This window comes from Coccinella septempunctata, chromosome 2 (genome assembly GCF_907165205.1).
Source record: "Coccinella septempunctata chromosome 2, icCocSept1.1, whole genome shotgun sequence".
In the NCBI taxonomy this organism is placed as follows: Eukaryota; Metazoa; Arthropoda; class Insecta; order Coleoptera; family Coccinellidae; genus Coccinella; species Coccinella septempunctata.
In genome coordinates, this window is record NC_058190.1 from 36844141 (window position 1) to 36865217 (window position 21077).

Genomic DNA, 21077 nt, shown 5'->3' on the forward strand with positions numbered 1-21077 from the left:
AATTATCAATACTTCTCTAAACTTTATTTACAACAATTTTTGTTATAAAATCTTCAATTCAAAAATGTATATCCAGTGATGTTCGGGAAGACTATCAATGTTCTCCGTTTTCATCTAGAGAGAAATCCCAATCATAAAGAGACATGTCCATATCCGAAAAATGTTCGATCTGGTCCACATTAGTCATTTCTTCTGTAAATTGCATTCTTATTTCAGGGGGTGTCATAGATGACTGATAAGGAGATAAGAATTGATGGAAATTACTAAGGTCCGGTTGGTCAGTCCAAGCTTAAGCCGATTTCAACGTTAAACCCAGTTCAACCTGGCAAAATTGAATGGAACTATCAAAATTTATCTTTGATCAACTTAGAACTCAGCTTGAACCTGAACTGTGCAACCGGGCTTAGGACTCGTTTATAAATCCTGAAATTGCCATTTTATTACAGTAATATTGATAAATAAGTCAGAATCTCAACAGATTTTAATTTAATTCTCTATAAACATTGAATTGATGCGGCCATAACTGAACTAGAGGAACTTAACTTCATGATATTCATTAAAAGGAGTTTCAGTTTTTGGAAGTGTCCTTCTCTTTGCTCCAAACACTTCTCATACCTTCTGATATAAATTCGAAAATGTTATTTAAAATGAATAAATAAATAAATTCAAATGAATATGAACCGGAACCTTTTCAACTAGCAGGTAATCAGAGTACCAGTACCACAGCCTTTTCAAACACCTTCAAAAATAAAGTCGGCTGTGATAGTACTAGTATAAGTAAATATAAAGTAGTCACGGAAATTCTCGTAATTTCCTCATTATCCGAGCAACTTTTCGAATATCCGGAATGAAAGTGATCTCCAAAGTCTCTCATAACCTGACACAACATAGAAGCATAATGTTCACTGTCATATTAACAATGAATATGACCTCCCAACTTGACCAAACTAGTTTTTGAGTTTTTCTATGGGAAGAACAATTAAATACATGACGTATATCATATATTTTGAATCAGAAAAAAATATGGGACTGAAATATGTAAAAATAACATAGGATTTATATTTAAAAAAATTAAAGTTACCAATACTGAAAAAATCTTACGCCACTGCATTCTACTTAAAAAAAGTGTTTTCAGGGTGTCATATTTGTTTTTCGATATCACTGAAATTTTACGACATAGATGAACCAATTCAAAGAGCCGAAAAATGAGTTTTCACTCACAACTTGAAAACAAAAGAAGAAAGAGAGATGCGGTTTTGGCCATCATCCATCTTTTGCAAATGGAGGTCGGAAACGTGCCATTCATTTATTCCTAGCTCCTATAGTTACAGAGCTATTCATGCTATTCATCGAATTTTTCCCACCATGTACACAGTTCTAACAACGAGATTGTAATTTTTCAGCGCTTTGACAACATCGTAAATATCGTACCAAGATGCCCAGACCTAAACAAAACCACACTGTCTTGCGCCTATGTTTGGCTGAACTGAAGGAGCAAAACTGCGAGGCTGATCCCGTGTTATAAATAATGTTCCGTGGATCTAAGCGTTTGAAATTTGGTTGGTTTCATATTCGACGACAATCATATATCTGTCAACAAGTGTGGATCGAAATGTTGAGTTAAAAAAAATAAATAGAAGAATTCATCAATTCCTCACATAATAAGTATTATTGTCGTGCACATTTTATACAGTCCGTAAAAGTCCCTCCAGATAATTAATGAAAAATTTTACACACCTCCATTGAAAGCCACCTTATCGCTTAGAGGTATGGCAGGTTTCAGCAATTCAGGTAAAGATGCTCCTTTCTTGATAAGCTTGAATACAGGATGTTGCAACAACTGAGCAGCACTTGGTCTATTAGACGATTCCCTCTCCAAGCAAATGTAACAAAACTCATGAAGATGTGAATTGAATCTTCTCTTAGACCAGCTAACTGGAACATCACAGTCACCTGAAATTATTCAAACGAATGATTATGAAGTCTTTGGGCCACTTTTAGTATATTTATATTTTCTGATATACAGGGTGTATTAAAATGTGAGGCTTTTTTTTCAACAGAAAGTAGAACTGGTCAAAACGAAGCGTTTCACCAAAAATCCCCCATTAAAAACTTTCAAAATGACAAAGTTGAAAAAAAAATTGAAAATGATACTGAAATAGATTCTAATTCGATCCTAGACCGTTTGTTAACTGAGTTATCGCAAAGCATTGGAAAAACTTATCGATTCGACCATGCATATGTTTTCGTTTAGTATATTGTCACGTTCGATATTTACGTTGTAATGAAAATGGAATCTTAGGATTGCCGAATTTTTCTCAGTATTTTTTAGTAACTTACACGATTTTATGAAATGGCTCATTTCTATACCTACTGACGGAAGAGACTTAGGACACAAGTGTGAAAAAAAAGAATATTACTTCAAAATCTCATCAATAAAATTCGTCTAAATTATTCACGAGTTTTTTCCCAATGGGCATCACAATCTTCTTGTTCGAACTTTCCAACAATCGTCGTAAAAATGGGATGAAATGGGGAAACATCATAGCACTTTTTCAACATAACATAGGCACTTTCAAGAAACTGCCTCGATTTTCTACATTTTTTTTTCACCCTAAATTGCACGATACAACAATTATGATTCTCTCAAAAGTGACTTGATGCATCTAATCCGTTGAACTTGGTACTGAACCATTCATTGTTCAGCATATGTTTATGTTTTGTTTCGTTTTTGCGTTGCCGGAGTTACCTTCCACAGTCCCGTACTTAAAATTCAATGAAATTTTGTCGAATTTCTAGGGGTTGTATCTCAGCCATCTTGGATATTTTATATAGACAATTTTTGGTGAAACGACTTATTTTGATGAGTTCTACCTTCTGTCAAAAAAAAAGCCTCACCTTTGAAAACACCCTGTATTTTGTTAGTTGTGTTTAACTAGACATTAAAATTTTTGTGGTTCTCGGTTTAAATTGAGAAGAAAAAAGCGTGTATTCTAGGTAATATTGAAAAACCCATCTTTAAAAAGAAAATTATTGAGTTTTTCGCGAATTATAGACCTCGGCCAACATTGGATAGATCAGAGTGGACCATTAAAACAGTACAGATGCTCTGTGGGTCAGCAGAACCGAATTATATAAAAACGCTCGGACACGTCGATTTTTCATTCCAGGGGGACAACTCCTAAGATCAAATTCAAAACCGTATTGCTTCAACCCCAACCCCTATATTTTGAATAGGGAAAATGAAATAAATGCTACCTCATTTTAAAGCCCCTTGGAATAAAAAATCGACGTGTAGATGCGTTTTTATATAATTCGGTTCCGCCGACCTATAGAGCTGCTGTCTCATTCAATGACCCACTCTGTATAACAAGTGACATAGAAAACAGAAAGTATAGAATGTAAAGATGAACATCGAGGGTTTATTTATTTTCATTAAAAAATTTAATCACGATAAGGAATAGAGAATTATTATGCTACTTCCTTAACAGACTCGTGGATGCCTGGATAAGACATGCAGTTGCATGTCTTGTAGTGGAGAATGAATTACTCCATATTATTGAACCTTAATTATGTGATTTTTCAAATCATCATCTAACTCAAAATATTCAGAGTATTTATTCTAACCTTGACACTCACGATCTTCACTAGTTGAAAAGATAGTATTGCAATCTAACAAACTTGGGGCACATCCCCTCACTTTTTCTACAAGCATGAGAGTAGTATCCACTTCGGCAAATGGTTCTCTGCCATTTGCCAATTCACAGCATACCATGCCCAAACTGTAGATATCGGATTTTTCATTATAACCTGAAAATCATTATAAATAGTAAGCTTGAACGAACAGATAAAATAACCAACCTTTTAAATTTTGTTCTAATAACTCAGGGCTCAACCAATTAAGATTTGACTTAGTAGTCAATGGGAATGAATGAATGGCTTTCTGCCATTTCCCGTTGTTAACGATTGAACAGGCATATCGGAGCCCACTTAAGCATGCTTTTCCTGTAGCAGATATAAGAATATGACTAGCTCGTATGGCTCTAAAAGGAAAATATTGCAATAATGACTGAACCTTTGTTTAAACTTTGTATGAAAATAATAAAAATGTTTGATGTTAGAGATTGTCGTAATCCAAAAATAAATGACAACCATATAAAAATATTATTTTCATTTTGTTTGAAATGAGATATGGACTTTATTGGAGCAAACTAAACATTGGAATAATAGAGGGAAACAATACAAAGGATAGATATTACGAAAAAAGTTGGTAGAAGTAGAATAAGAACTATGTTAGAAAGGACTCAGCACTATTTGAATGGAAGACTTTAGGTAAAATTGCCTGAATTTTCGGTATGTTTATTCGATTCTAGAACTATTACTTCCCAAAGTTATGACCTGAAATTTTTAATCACCCTATATAAGACGATATCAAGTGACTCGTTTTTATCCCCCTAATGGAAAAGTTCCATCAATGACCACAAAACCCTTAGCATCAAAAGGTCTATCCGTTTCTGCCAGTTGATATTTGAGAACTCCACTACCCTCTTCCCTTATGCCCTTATTGTGCATGAAAAGTAGCATAACTCAAAATAAAATGGACCACAAAATTGATCACAAAATTTTCTCCGAAATAGTAAATACGGAAAAGATATGAATTCTGTGAGTTACTTTATATATGATGGAGCTGACCAGAATAAGACCAGAAAAATTGTAGAGCATTAATGTCTTCGTCGAATCAAGCGCGTATTGGCTTTCAATAGATTATTATTTGAATGCCTTCATTAAATATCCTAGGTTTTCCCCCTCAGGGAAGTTGCGCTTAACTTTTGGTGCCTGAAAATGCACCAAAGGTCATATAACCGAGGTTTTTCGGTTATATGACTTGTTTTTCTTCCATCGTATTGAGGGTGTTGGATCTACTTATGATAGATGAAGTTTTTTCATAAAATAGTCGTTACTTTTTTCACTTGAAAAAAAAGCAAAGTTCTTTTCAACTCCTTGAAAATCAAGAAACAAGCAGTTATTTTCAATGTTCAGATGACATACAAAAAATTAGAGTTCCACACAAAAAAATGGTGTTAGTAATTCCTACTATGGTATTTAAGAGAAGGGACAAAAGAGTAGAACACAAAATGGCTGCAGCAGTTCGAAAAATTTAATGTCTGATTGGCGATATCAGATAAGTATTTTCAATACCCAAAACCCTTCAATGCAAACAATACCAGATCCACAAAATATATTTAAGCTATTTTTAGACGCTGGGGTCTGGTGAAAATTGTCATTTTCACATAAGAAATACAAAACTCACCTCTTAAAAAAGGGTATTTGTAACTTAAACAATATTTCACACTTCTGATGAAGTTTAGTCGTTACTCGAAAAGAATTTCAGTATAAATATGATTAAACTCTCATGAATAATAATTTCTTGATATATATCAGATATTTTTCAGATCGACAACGAAATGAATAATCTGGAATAATCCTTATCAGCTACTCCGCATGAAAAAACGCAATAAGGATGCCATCTGTCTTCCAGGTGCTTTTTTTTAGTAATTTGAGAAATAATAATTTGTTTCGATTTAGATTGATTTCAATAACTTCCGTAATATGGACCTGGGCTTTCCTAGGGAGATATAACCGAAAAACCATAAAAATACCTTTTTAAGTCACTTTTTTGGCCACCAAAAGTTAAGCAGAAGAAAACCTGGGATAGACCTACTGGGTCCATTAAAACAAAGAATCTTATGCAGGAATTAAATCTTTTTTGGGTGTTCTTCACTTCTGGTTTATTCAACCCTAAATATCCAGTTCTAGTTGATTGGATATATATCGTTTCCATATGGAGACGCGACTGATATCAAAGAATTAATTTTCTTTACCTTCTTTTTTAAGAAGATCAAATTTGTTCCATAACCCAAAATAGTAAAATTGCAAGTCTTCAAATTAAGGAAATTATTTTTTCCTATTCAACTCACAATTCACATCAATTTTCAACTAATTTTAATCCTAAATATCCAATTGATGATCTTTAGTGGAGATATGGCAATGACATATAGTATTTGCATTGAATTAATTTTGTGAGGTAAGTGTACCTACTCATGATTGAGAAGCTGATTTTTATTTGTATGGAACATTACGTTGAGGGTGATATTTTTGGACTCTTTTCAAACATAATATCAAATTGAGTGGACATTAGGATTGAATCGATCCTCATAAAGATGGGACAAAAAGACTTTTTGTCTTTTGTCCTCGTTCATCTTGAATTTATTTTGTAAATAGCTATGGTGACTCGATGATTTCCAGTCAGAACACTAAAATTGATGAGGATCGGATCGGGAAGCAGGTGAATATCCTTAAACTCTTGAAAATCATTCAGGAATTAATATTGTGACTCGAGAGTACTTTGGAAAGATTGATAAGAATCTATAGTAACATTGGAATACTTAGTGAAGTCACTGAAACATTCATGAATAGAATATTTCCACATTCTCATATTTTCTCCCCAATATTGAAGTAGGATCAGATAGTAAATGCTTTCTGCTTGTCCATTGAATGCATTTTTCTAATTTGTAGATAATTTTAATATCAAAATTCAAAACGCTAACTTGATAGTTCACCTGCAAACTACCACAGCACAAGCTAGGAATTACGTTTAGACACGAAATTTCGATGTTCAAAACTAGTATTCTCTAATATGCTTGATCATAGAAAATATGTTAGAAAAAGCACCAAATTTCTGCTTCATGCTTACACAAGTATGAAATTTACCTATGAATAAACCCAATCTTGTGGAGATAAGATATTGCTTCAGTTACATCCCTTAATATCAGAATGACGGCCAATTCTGGTAGTCCTGAAAATATTCTTATAAAATTCGATGTTCGAAATGAAATGTGAAATAATAACCTTCATTGAAATGTGAATTTATTAGAGATTTGCAAGAACCATAGGCCTGCAGAGGACTTATTACAAATATTTCTGGTCCGTAAACAAAGGCGGTATGAAGACTAATGATATTTGGATGTTGCAATTGTCGAGTCAGAATTATTTCTTTCTGAAATATGATTAGCCTGATTCACCAAAATATTAAATTTTGACTCATGCTCACCTCTATCAAGTCTAATAAATAACTATCTCGAATTTTTTCCAACTGATAACGTTTCACAGCTAACATTCGATCAGATGGAACATGTTTTGCTAAATTTACAATTGCCCTGTTTTGAAAACATCCTCCGAGAATCGAAATTATTCTATAAACAGAGATGTCTTCTCTAAATTGTGTCATTAAAAATTTCCTTCCAAACTTTTCAAAATAAAAAATAGAATGAAAACATTGAAAATAGACCACAGAATTGTAGATTATTCGTATTCTGTGGGAACAATCACAGAAACAGAACCATAGAGAATATCTTACTCTTTATTAACAGGGCATTAGTAGAAAATTAAAAATATTTTCTAAGGCCTCTTTCAGGTATGTTCTTTAAGCCTCAAACAACCTGGTATTTGGTGTGTGTTCAGTATTGTGAAAACTGAAAATCAACCTATTCCAAAGATTAAGATTAGGAACGAAAACCTCATATTCAAATAGCGACAAAACTATATTGATTTTAAAAATAAAAATATATAATATCCTATCCACTTTGCCTTATACTGAACGAACAATAGTGTAATGTCGGGGTTTTTAGCACTTTCCATTTGTCTAGAAAATAGGGATCGATTTTCATGTAATCATGTCATTTATCACTTAGGACATCCTTCTTCAGTATATTGGAACCTTAGTCTAGGAGTTATGTCTATGAATTTGAGACACCTAGTACATGTTAGGTTTGTTCGCAGAGTGGTTTGTAACGGTTGTGAGCCACTTTACAAACAAGCCTAATAAATCATGGGTGGTTTAGAAAAATTATGAATTGTTTGCGCAATAGCGTTTAATAAGTAACACTGTACAATAAAGAATTTCAATCTGGTAGAGTAAGTATTTCAGCTCCATCATTCGTTATACATATAGTATGCTCAAACTGGGCAGTTCTAGATCCGTCAACAGTTACAGCCGTCCATCCGTCTTCCAAAATCTCCACCATTTCAGTTCCTTGGCCAATAACTGGCTCAATTGTGAAGGTCATTCCCTTTTCCATTACTCCTGGATAATCATTTGCTGAAAATTATTTTTTTGATGATAAAACCAAAAAACCCAATACATCAATAATTCGAAAAATCATAAACATATTTGAAGGATGCATATGTATTATTTACATCCAAAGTATATTTACAAAACTATGTAGCTAAACCATTTTTTTGCCTAATCAATCTATGCAGATCAGACCTAAATCAGTGAACTCAATTATTATAATTATCGAGTTCAATGACAAAAGGTCATTGCCCTGAGGTTATGCCTTCTTTGGCTAGAGAATCCAATAATACGTTGAATTAATAGGGGACGTGAAAGTCCGCAGGTCGAAGCTCTACGGGAAAGCATACAGTGGCAGGAATTTCCATAATCTGCATGCTGTAGGTATAAAAGTGTGGTCATAGTTCGACTGTACACCGTATACTGGTGGAATTCAACTGTTCGACAAGTTCTTCTGTAATGCATCACAAAGTGTTGGCAAATTCATGAATTATCACTGGCTACTGTGGGCTGAAGCTCCATCTCTAAAGAGTCATATGGTACGCAACAAGCAGGGGTTGCGAAGGAGAAGAGAAGTATATAGCACATAGTTTAGCACTGAGCCATTGTCCTAGCCTGGAAGAGGCTGTTTGAAGGCCTACCAGCATGCAGATTAGATTCATTAGGGAATCTGAAAAGCTATAGGAAATGGAATTTGCAGAACGGAGTAAAAAACTATCAGAATAATGTATGGATTACCAATATGATAAATATCAGGGGGTCCATGAAAATAAGTACCCAATCCATGGCCTATGAAAGCAGGTATAACAGTATATCCCATCAAACATGCCGACCTTGATATAAATTCTCCCAAGTCCCGAAATCTTCGACCAGGTTTGCACATATCAATTGCCATATTTAAGCATTCTTCTGTCGATTCTACCAAATTTATTCCGATTTCATCCACATCTCCAACTAAAAATGTTTTTGAACAATCTCCATGATAACCTTCAAAGAAAACCTGAAAATAAAGAGTGAAACAGTATTTCCAACTCACATGAATGTAAAAAGCTTTCTACAAATAACACATGCCTGAATGCATGGATTAATAATGAATGATCATTTGTTGCACCTAATGATTAGCATTATATTATGATTGGTCTACTCAAGGGTGGATTTATACAGCCTGCCTAAGATGTGAGAATATAGGAATGAACCCATTGGCTGATGGAAATCAGGTGACCTGTCCTAGTTCATATGGAGGTTGCATAAACCTACCAAAAATTTCTCTGATAAAGGGCATGAAGATACATGAATATTACTAATTAAGATCTTGGATATGATGTTAATGTTTGACCTTTAGCTTCAAACTTACCGTTATATCTACATTAATTATATCTCCATCTTCTAAGGGCCTATCATCAGGAATTCCATGGCACGCAACATTATTGACTGATGTACAAACGGATTTAGGGAAATGTTTATAATTATAAGGTGATGGATAGGCTTTGTTTTCTATTGTAAGTTTATGAACGAACTTATCTATTTCATCTGTAGTTTGTCCAATCTATAAAAGCTCAAGCAATTCAAAATTCACCTCTACAGTCATTTGCTCATATCATCACATACTTTAATATGCTGGCTAACGCTTTTCAGAATATTTGCTGCTAATCTGCAAGCTTTTTTCATTTGTAATATTTGCTTGTGGTCTTTAATGTCTATGCTATTTAAAGTTTCCGAAGGGACACCAGTAAGGTAATAACTTGGCTTTGGTATACACTCAGGAATTGAGAGAGACCTCGAAACATTTCCAGGCTTCACTAAGTTATATCTTCCAAATTTAATACTAAAAAACTCATTTAATTTTAATGGAATTTCGCAAAGCTAAAAACGTAAATATTTCACCTCTCATTACAAAAATACTTTACACTGTTAACAAGAAATGATCTAGAAGGCATTATTTGTAAAACAATTATTAAATAGTGGTAGAAATATATGAAAGCTAAAGAGTAGTTGATTTTTATGATTTCTTTAGATTAGATTTTTATCAAAGAGGTGTTGTTTTTATTCAACTTTCAGAGGGTTATCGAATTTCGGATAATCACAGACAGATTCAGTCATAGTCCACAGAATAGTGATACACTGATACTGATGGCACTGATACCAGATTCAATGCACACAAAAAAATGTTTGAGGGTAGACTTTTGCCTTTTGCGATTGCTTCGGTTTATTTAGGAAAAAAGATCAGAACAATGTGGTATCTCTATCAGGAACAATTTTTCTGTAAGACTTGTAGCAGAGACAACTTCTCTGCCTCTGAGTTTATCAGATTCAAAACAGCAGCTGGTGCTCGCGCGGTTCCTCCCATGGGGAGGGGAAGGCATGCATTAGCATCTTCCACCATCTTGAGAGCCCCCACGTGCCCATGTTTCCAGACTCTCAACTGTTAGCTGTCTCATATACCCACCTCCATGAGGCCTAGGCTATTAATAGTCGAGTAGAGAGTAATTTATAGTTTGAACACCAAGAATTCAGTCGAATAGGACAAAAGCGGTTGTTAAAATACTTGTTAGTCGATAAACTACTAGTCAATTCTGAACAAGGCTTAAGGACGAGGTGTGATTGGCGAGGTGTGCAGGAGGCAAACCAAGCATACACCAAGCCCTTAATAATTGGGAAGACATTCCTCTCATATTTAGTAATAATGGTGCGATTACTGTTTTTCTTCATGGAAGTCCACCTCATAAAAGATGCATAGGTTAGGATAGGCCTCACCAGAACAGCACTGTTTAAGGACATCCTTATACAATGACCACAGTATACAACCAGTGCATAACGTGTGGTTTGAAGTCCCATCCCTTATCAAGTACTCTCGGAGTAGACTAAAGTATCACATAAGCGTTATTCAATTGGGTCTCAATGTGTTTTTTCCTCAGTAGTTTGCGGTTCAATATCTCACACCTAGATATCTGACTTGCTCGGATAGTGTGAGCCCAAACTAAGAAATTTGATGTTGCGGGGCAGCCTCCTCCTAGTAAAAAGACCAGGATGAACCGATAGTTCGTTTTCTGGGCGCGTTTATTCAATCAGGAGCAGAGCCTTCTGAATCAGATCAGAAATGATAGCCTCTAATCAGTAGGACAAGGTCATCCGCATAGAGGCCACAACTAAATGAACCCAGCTTCAACCAGGAGCCCATTCAGCTCAAGATCCCACAGTGGAGATGATAAAACCCCCTCCATGCTGGAATCCCCTTCCCGATGTGCTCAAAAGGTCGAGCCGTCTAGCCGAGCAATGATTCTGCGAGCTCCCACCCAGCCACGACGTTCGAACAAAACGCAGCCTGCATTACTTCAAAGCAGTGTTGCTGAATGCACCCTCTATAACCAGAAATATAGCCAGTTTCCATTATATCTGTAGTCCGTCCGCAATACAGTTAAGAACCAAGTGAAGAGTAGAATCTACTGATTTGCCTGGCTGGTATACCAGCATGCATGCATATATGCATGCAGTGGACACGCCGCTAAAGTACCATCTGTGATGTGTCTTTTTACCAACCTCTCCAGCGTTTTAACTAACAATGAGGGAAAGCTTATTGGAAGATAATCGTTCGCTCGCAATGGTTTACCAAGTTTGGGTATGAAAACAAATCACACCTTTTTTCAGGGCAACGGTATGTGTCCCAGAGTTCGTGGAACAGTGGGGAAACCACCACATCCAGCCCCTCATTAAGGAGTGCCGGGACAATGCCGTCCTCGCCAACCAACTTATAGGGCTCGAATACGTTAATAGTGCAACGAATATGAGACAGTGTTACCATATGTGATGCCACCTTACAATTCTCCTGTGGGGCATGTCGTTGGAACTCAACCTACATGTTGTTCTTTATAAGCTCGAAAAATGCGCCTCTAGAAGCTTCCTTCCTCTGACTATGTTTCATGCCCAGTTGGAAGTTTCAATGGAAACAAATCCAATTTCATCATAAACAGTCCCGCCGACCTTGAGTTATAAAAGGCTAGGAGACTTTTTTTATATATGTATTTAGATTCAGCTTCACACTGAAATTATAAATTTTGGTTTTTTGTTTGTTTTCTGCAAAACTTGTGACTTCTTTCACATGTTGAATTCAACAGGAGAAAAATTATACCTTATCTACTTTCATTTCAAAAAATGAAAGTATTTCGAAAAGCGGGAATTTTCGAATAAATAAGAACAACTCATGTTTTATTATTTTATTTAGGTTTGAATTCTATAATATCCCTTCCTAAGATTTCAATCCCTTTCCTGATGTCTTCTTTGGGTGCCTCTGGTTTCCACAGCACAGCAATATAATCTCCACCATAAGTATCATGGAAGAATACACAAAGATCTCCATATATGTTCTGTGAACAAAATAATAATTACGAAATGAACGATCGCCTGTCTTCTAGAATTAACAACTGAAAATAATTCTGGCAGATACCACTTTCCCAGCATCAACTGGCATTTAATTAAAGTCCATCAATTCCAAGACATTCTCATCGAGGAGAGAGTTGTGTTGCTCTAACAAGGTCAAATAAGACTGAAACTATGGTCAGCCTCTACTCTTCCCCGATCGAATAGTCTTGGCAGCCAGCGGTATCTATCTGAATTCATTCCAAAATAATAATTATTAAACTGGAAAAATTACTTACCCTCAATTTTTCTAAATACATCTCAACTGGGTTGAATTTAATGACTGGTAAATACTCTTCTTTGCCTTCAGGTTTTTTGAAAATCATTTTTGAAGGGTTTATGATCGATATTTGTTCGTGCCTTCTGGGATTGAGGAGAAGCTTTAGATGTAAGATGCAATCAAATCCATCTGTGTTCGGCAGAAATAGTGCCTGAAAAGGAGTAAAATATGAAGAGTCTAAGTTAGAGGCGTATTCTAATATTTGTTTACAAACTCTTGAATGGTCAGGTGTTTTGTCCTGAACTTTTATGTAGATTATGTTTCATGTTCCATCACATCAGGATGTTCATAACAGGCTGTTCACTCTGCCTCATCACGAGACTAATTACACTATCCATTTAACCATTGACAAAATCTTAATATTGATAAATTCTAGGGGAATTTAGGTTCTCCTTTATATTGATGGTTTGATGATATTATGGTGGTGTGCAAAATAATTGTAGATATTCATAGGTTGTGATAAATTTAAATACATCAGATGTTTGCTTTTTTTCCAATTCACTCGTTATTAGTCTTAATTTTCGGCAATTGTTACGTGTAAATAGTAAATACGGGGTGATTAACCGCGGCCGACTATCAAACGTTTATGGAGAACATAACAATTTCATGCAGAAAATTTTCATGTTCATTTTAATTTGAAATAGTACCATAACTACATGTTATACCGGTAACAGCTCACTACTTTCTTGAGATAACTGATTTGATGACAATTTCTACATCATGGAATACCTTGGTTAAAAACTTAATGGTTTATGATTTATTGGGATTCTACTGAAAAAAAAATCTCCGAGTTTTCACGTAGAATCGACTGAAAATATGAGTTGTGATTTGAAAATCTTGAGTTTTAATGAATTCGATTTATTCAACTTTATGGTCTCATAAACACCCAGTACATTTTCTGTTGAAACAGCAAACACTGTTATAAAACTGAAGAAATAAAAATGAGAGGAATTTTTTGAAAAGTGTAAACTCCCATTTTCACCAAATGCCGCTTGAAATAATAAAGTAGTAGGCTGTTTCCGGTAGAACCAGAGGTTGCAGAGGTCTGAATATATTTTAGAGAGAAAGTTTACTGTCGAAACCCCAACATTCAAATTAAAGGCACTTGACACTTGACCACGGATTCATCAATGAGTAAAACCAAATCGTATAAAACCATTTTTGGATCAAAATTCGAAAATTACAAACAAAGGAACCTTTCTCTGATTGCATTCAAGAAGTGAATATGAGCTGAATATTATCAAAACAAATACATACCATCCAGTTCTCAAGGTTATCCTCCCATATCATTTTTTCAAAACAACTTAGAAATTCAGTAGCAAGTTCTTTCAGCCTGAATAGTACTTCTTTACATGGTGCCATCTTTGTGAATATCGAATTACAATCATCATATGGTGTTACAATGACCAGAGGTGGAAACTTTTCCCTATTTGTATCCATTTCATTCTCTATATTAGATATTCGGTCATCTGAAAATTCAAAATTATATAAAAACGAAATGAGTAACAAAAATAAAAGTCTCTGGCGAAATTTTCTAGGCATCGACCTTCACTAGGCACCTCTTCACTGGCTTTCTTACAGGACAATGTCGCCTCAGGAAGCACCTTATGTAAATGGGTCTAGCAGAAACTGAAAGTGTAGATTCTGTGAGGAAGTGAAGGAAACTTCTGCTTTAAGTGTTCCAAAGTGTCTCTCCTTTGCAATCCAATACTCCAGACAAAAAATTTCAGGAGGACTTGGTCTCCTTGAAGCCTGCCCAGATATTGGACGTAGATCGTATGGAGGGCACAATAGTAACCCCCTTTTATTCAAACTATTAACTATTTCCCCTTGGGTTAGGTAATAACATGGAATCCCACAAGCATGTAGACAGATGTCAGTAGCAAACATAAAATAAGGCTTGATTTACAAAACTCACCTGATAATACATTATTGAAATTTATTACTATAGGTTGCCAGTCCCATTGCATGTCTGCTAAAAATTTCAAAAAACGCAGAAAGGCAATTTGAGGTGATACAGCTGGATCATACAGAGATTTATGTACAAACTGATGCGCGTTCAACAAATCTATAACCATATCTGGCAAGAGAAATTCGTCTATTAATTGTGCCCTTATCCATCTTTTCGCTAAACAGGTACTCACTCCATAACTCGGATATTGTGCGTTCAATCTGAAAATTTAATTAACACATTAAATAAGCATGTAACCATAAACTTGCACTTTTTTGTTTGCAACCTGATGAATTGAAAAAAACTCAAATAATTCATTTGTTATTTACCCTTTTAGAGCTCCAACAATTTTGGGAACCAGAATAAGATTCTTCTCCATCTCAACACCAACATCGATGTTTTGGGTCATTATTGAACTATTAGAATCATCTTGTCTTTTAAGTAACGCTATTTCTTTGGATACATATAGGTTGTACCTGAATACAAAACCTTCATAAACAATTTCCAGATATGGAGGTTGAACTGAAGAAACTATATTGTACTGCTTCTTCAGTAGTGAAGAAATAAGCTTCAAAAACTCAATTTTTTTTTGTCTTAATTCGTTCAAGTCTCCTGGCCATTTCGAACTGTGTGCTGTAAGGATAAGGCTTTAATTAATTCTAAACTTGAAAATAACCTTAGGAATAGAAGTTGGTGAAAACTTACATAGTTGAATCACACATTCAATTGGTTCAACATATCTGGGGCAAGCCATAAGCTTTCTGTTTTTTAGAACTATGTTATTTCCTATCAACATAGTGATTTTTTTATGACATGTATATGAACAAGGAATCGGTGGAAACACATTGGTGTTGCTGCAAAATGAAAGACAAAATAAGCTTCAGAATATAGAAATCATGAAAGTTGTTTTTAACTGACCTAAAAGGTCACTGTTGTCCAGTTACCACTTGCTGATGGTTCCAGAGCAATTCAATCGATAATCAAGTTATTTCCTCACTTCTTGATTAATTTTTTTATTTATTAATGCTTTTTCAAACTTCAAATAATTATTCATACAGGGTGTCTAACCAGGAGTGCCCAATAGAAATTTACAGAGAAATGCATATTGGACCTGTTTGAAATTTGGTACACATAATTGGCAAATAAATCGATTCATGACCTCTGGTTATACAGGAAATGTATATATTGGGTTGTTCGGAAAGTCATTTCGTTTTTTTTGGGGAACATGAAAGACAGTTTTCGTATAATGAATAAATATTTTATTAAATTATATATTGGCCATTCTGGTCCAACACCTTTTGCCATCTTTCTGGCAGTAACATAATTCCCCTCTCATAAAAGTTTTGGTCCTTGCTGGCAAAAAACTGGTTCAGGTGGTTTTTGACATCTTCATTTGAGGTAAAGGTTTTGCCATCCAAAAAATTTTGCAGGAACCGGAACAAATAGTAGTCGGAAGGCGCCAGATCTGGAGAATATGGTGGATGTTGCAGTACGTCCCATTCAAGCTGTAAAAGTTTTTGGCGAGTGACCAAACTTGTGTGAGGTCTCGCATTATCCTGGTGGAACACTACACCCTTCCTGTTGATTAATTCGGGCCTCTTCTCTTTAAGTGAATCATTCAATTTGTCCAGCTGATGACAATAGACTTCTGAATTAATCGTTGTATTGTCCGGCAAAAGCTCAAAAAAAAACGATTCCTTTGACATCCCACCAAACGGAGAGCATCACCTTTTTTTGGTGAATGTTGGCTTTTGACAAGCTTTGAGCCGGTTCATCTTTTCTGCTCCATGACCTCTTGCGTTTAACATTGTTGTATACAACCCATTTTTCGTCCCCAGTAATAATCCGCTTCAAAAATGGATCATTTTCTTGACGTTTGAGGAGCGAATCACACGCGTCAACGCGACGACACAAATTTCGCTCCGTAAGGACATGGGGCACCCACACATCGAGCTTCGAGGTTAAGTCCATGCCTTTCAAATGGCCATAAACAGTTGAATTCGACAAATTTAACCTCTCACCGATCTCTCGTGTGGTTATTCGCCGATTTGCATCAAATAATGCCTTTATCGCATCTTTGTCAGCTTCGACCGGCCTTCCAGACCGTGGTGCATCTTCGACATCAAAATTGCCGGATCGAAATTTTGCAAACCAGTTCTGGCACTGGCGTACTGTTAACACGCCTTCTCCATACACATCCGTCAATTTTTTTCTCGCTTGGACAGCATTTTTACCTTTTCTGAAGTAAAAAAGTAAAATTTGACGAAAATGCTGCTTATTGCTCTCCATATTTAAAAGGGCACCAACCAAAAACTACTGTGTAGAATTAATAGAACTTTTTCACACACAAGCCTTGCAATATCAGCTCTCAAGACATATAATGGTTATGCGGCTTAAGTGTGAAGTTAGTTTCGAAAAAACGTCATTAAGTCCTCTGACGGGAAAAAACGAAATGACTTTCCGAACAACCTAATAAGCTAACTCATTTCAATTAAAACACTGTATATTTTTGCCGTTTCAAATGTACATATTTACAAATTCTTCGAATATTTTTTGCACCATTATACCTAGTTTGTGTAGTTTTTTTTAAGAAAAAAATTAAAGATGAAGGCTTTTATTTATCAGGAGCGCAATGCACTAACTAGGATCTGTTTCGTAAAATTGGTTGCATGAGAATTTTAATGTTATTTTCTAAATACTAGAAAAGTTCTATCATTCTGTAAGAAAGGACATGTAATGGACACTAGAGAAAAGTAATGAATCCTTGCCAATACAATGTTTTTTAAAAGAGAAGATCCATATGTACCTTAGGTCTTTATGAAAAATTTGAGCAGATCCAATATATACATATTTCTCCTCAATATTCAAATAGGCACTCCAGCTAGGACACCCTGTATATGTCCATAAAATGATTCTGAGTAGCTACCTCTAGAACATATCTAGGAATGAAAATGTTTCACAGATTGCTAATAATGAGACGAAAGATGCAAATGTGTAGACGATAAAGATAACTATACTTCATTTTTATCAAGAAGTATCAAAGTTTGTTCATGAGAAATTGCAAAATGTTCTCAGAATTAATTGTAAATATATATACTCACCAAAAAACATCTGAAATTCCTCCAATGCCACTTACACCCAGCTCCATATCGAGAGACCTAATCTTTTGGCCTAAATCATCTGAAGACTTGACAATTTTCAAGGTAGTTTCCTCATTTGTACCAGACGGATACCACGTTTCAACATTCCGGTTTAATAAAACTTCCTCAAATTCATTGTAAACCAAATTGTATTTCAAATTCAGTTTTTTCTCCATGACATAATCAGCAATAGTTTTTATGATCTCCCTTCTACCTTTTACCGTATTTGTCTCAAAGTACACAACTACTTTGGCTGTTCCATCACGAAATCTAGAAACAAAATAACAAGAGTAAAATATGCGAGGAATTTTAAATGAAATCTTAGATAACTCACCTTCTATTTGAAGCAAGATCCCCCCAAAACTCTTTGAAGTTCTTCTCTTCAGGATCATTTAAAGCAGGACCAAATTCCAAGATTTCATATGCCAAATCTAGATGTAGATCAATACCAAAGATTATTCGACCACTGTTTTGAATGCAAGTTTCTCCATAGTTCCATTCAGTTGTACTAGGTATAATAGGTACAATGTTTTTAACTCTCTGATTGAAACCCTTGTTCAAATATTTTAGCAAGATTTTTATTATCAGTGGCATATAATTGCCCACATATTTAGCTTTTTCTTCAGGAGTGACATCTTTCAATAAGAATCCATAATCATTCTCACTTTTTACACTGAAAAATTAAGTTTCAAAATATCAACATCGATAAAATTAGGAAACTATTGAGTGGAATTCGAAAACGAAAAATGTACATAAATTGAAAATTTACTCACTCTATAATAACATCATGTTGGAGAAATGCAGGAACTTTTGTTAAAAACAATTCAGAAAAACAATTTGACTGATCTAATAGGTCCAATGCCAACTTGCATTCATATCTCATCTTCAAATATGTATTAGTTGTGAGAAATGCGGCCACATTATAATATCCAGTTTTATCCATAACTACAATGTCGAATGCACTTTTATATTTCTGCAATTCCTCCTCAGACAATTTCTCACACAAACTGAGAGGTGTTGTTGTCAAGTCTGTAGTATGTATGAAATACAGAAAGTTTCTAAAAACTTGTTCAGACGTCATTATGTTGGTTATATTTCCTCTAGAAATCAAGTAAGTTAAAAAATAGACTGACAAATCAGTCACGAAAGGTCCTGATCCAAGGAGTTTCCTTTGATTCATCCAAATTATTATTAATTTCATGCCTTCTCGAAGATTTGCGCTGGTGAAAAGCTCCTCTATGAATACATGATTTTGAATTAATGAATTATCAAAGGCCAATGCAGTATTATAAAAGGTCGTAGGCAGCTCTCCTATATTGTCTATATTTCCAAAATCTTGTTTGAAAACTTGAGCTTTGACATTGTTAACCTCTGGGGAATATCTGGTCTCCTTGAAGTAATTCTGTTCAGGAACTAAGAATACTCTCACTGTAGTTTTTTCACTATTCTTCGGATTCAAAACCAAGTAAGGCAGTAGAGGATTTTCATTATAATATGTACATTTTATGCTGGAGCACATTTTTTGATTTTGAAGATATTCTGCGATATACATGAGATAAAAATATTTTTTAACAAAGTATCTGTTGTTCAAGTAATCTTTTGCATTCAAACATTTTCTAGGAATCACCACATAGAGACTTGTTTCAATATTTGGACCTGGAAGTGAATCCATCTTATACAATCCAAAAGTACCCATACTTTCAGGCATTACAAAATTGATTGATAAGTCTTGATCACAACTAAGTTTCTTAGAAAGTTTTTTTGCTATTTTTTTGAAAAGCTTAGAATTCTCAGATTGACTGAAAATTTCATCTCCATTTGAAAATTTTTGAAATTCTTCTAACCATAATGATAGCTGCTTTTTTAATTTGTTTTTTATTTCTTTATTTTTAAGGAGTTCCTGAGTTTGAAGACTGAAAAATGATTTAAGTGATCTTGTTTCTTCATTTAGTAGGGTTAATTCTTCAATGGAGGGATAACTGAATTTTTTTTTCTTTGGTGAATCATCAACTCCTTCATCCGTTATTGGTCTCTTTAGAGATTTGTTTCCCTGAAATGTGATATTTATGAAACATTCCACCCATAAACATGAAATGTATGAAACTATTATTGTGAAGAACTATTTTTATACTTACATTTTTTTTGGCACCCATTGCTAAAAATTTCAATTTAAAAGTTTCTCTATCAAAGACGATTTCCAGGGTTTCTGAATCATAAAATATTGTTGAATTGTGATGTTCCGGTATAGAGCAGTGTGAACCTAGACCAACACAAACTTTAGGAAATTAAATTTATTCATTTGCAGCTCAATAATATTGTATATACATATAATAAAGAATGTTTTCTCCTTATATGCAAATAAAAAGAAAGTGGCAATTGATTTGTGATGAAGTATTCAAGCTTATCGTAGCCTGGACAATATTACGTTAGATTATTTAGGCTGAGAACTGACGTTACAGTTCAATGGGTTTGACTGAATAAATTCTTACTAAACAGTTGTTTATCTTGACTACCCGTAGTTGTTATTCTAAGTACACCAATTTATACACTGCAATTTGTTAGTAAGTATGCATTCAGTACAAGGGCACGAGGAGACATGATATAAAACTTTCTCGGATATTCTATTTTCATCTAACACAAAATTAAGACTCACCAGATATTTCAAACAGAAAATGTGGGAATTATCTTAAAGAAAAAGTCACAATTGCACATTATTCACAACATCCGAACATTTCGAACGTTTCTTTTATTTCTTGGTTATGTTTATATACATGGAAATCACAGAAGAAAATCTGTATCCATAGAAAATAGGTTTTCTAGCAAAAGTATGGAGAGTAGAGAGAAGGAGAACGATCGCCGTACTAAAAATGTGTCTCCAAAAACGGGGAAAATAGGTGTCGCTGCGATTACAGCGGGTATCGATAAGGAGTGGGGATTCAAGCGTCAATTTGAAATGAACAGCCTTCATTTTATTTAAGGTTATGTGTCATCGTGGTTTTTCTGATGATTTTTCAAATACCTTTCTTCAAATCTATATTGAATATGAGTTCTCTGAATTATATGCAATAAAATGCAAGTCGAAATCAATGAAATTCAAAAGAAATCACTGATCAAAAAAATTGTACCTACTTTTGTTTATCATTGTTTATTGAAAGCAGCTAT

At 34.6% G+C, this 21077-nt stretch overlaps 3 protein-coding genes across 4 annotated transcripts; all 3 read right to left on the bottom strand.

The window, feature by feature from the left end:
* Positions 1–2: 2 nt before the first annotated feature.
* Positions 3–7360, bottom strand: LOC123308618 (STE20-related kinase adapter protein alpha). 2 transcript variants are annotated; one of them, XM_044891362.1, is made up of 7 exons: positions 7112–7360; positions 6910–7057; positions 6772–6856; positions 3862–4043; positions 3640–3810; positions 1738–1953; positions 3–192 (listed from the first exon to the last, which is right to left on the bottom strand). In XM_044891362.1, the coding sequence occupies exons 1-7, from the start codon at positions 7286–7288 to the stop codon at positions 95–97; spliced, it is 1077 nt and encodes a 358-aa protein (XP_044747297.1). In that variant the 5' UTR covers positions 7289–7360; the 3' UTR covers positions 3–94. The 2 variants fall into 2 exon arrangements, with proteins under 2 accessions (XP_044747297.1, XP_044747296.1); XM_044891361.1 differs by having other exon boundaries at positions 3628–3810; positions 7112–7359.
* Positions 7361–7920: 560 nt separating this feature from the next.
* On the bottom strand, positions 7921–10155 carry LOC123307318 (methionine aminopeptidase 1D, mitochondrial). The gene is made up of 5 exons (XM_044889574.1): positions 10016–10155; positions 9740–9956; positions 9486–9677; positions 8870–9131; positions 7921–8158 (listed from the first exon to the last, which is right to left on the bottom strand). Exons 1-5 carry the CDS (start codon positions 10066–10068, stop codon positions 7962–7964), a joined length of 921 nt encoding a protein of 306 aa, XP_044745509.1. The 5' UTR covers positions 10069–10155; the 3' UTR covers positions 7921–7961.
* Positions 10156–12327: 2172 nt separating this feature from the next.
* LOC123307707 (nucleolar protein 6-like) lies at positions 12328–20683 on the bottom strand. Its single transcript, XM_044890116.1, has 11 exons — positions 20569–20683; positions 20051–20121; positions 18689–19965; positions 18250–18588; positions 17877–18185; positions 15481–15629; positions 15105–15408; positions 14743–14996; positions 14082–14293; positions 12784–12975; positions 12328–12492 (listed from the first exon to the last, which is right to left on the bottom strand). Exons 2-11 carry the CDS (start codon positions 20066–20068, stop codon positions 12343–12345), a joined length of 3204 nt encoding a protein of 1067 aa, XP_044746051.1. The 5' UTR covers positions 20069–20121; positions 20569–20683; the 3' UTR covers positions 12328–12342.
* Between the last annotated feature and the right edge of the window lie 394 nt (positions 20684–21077).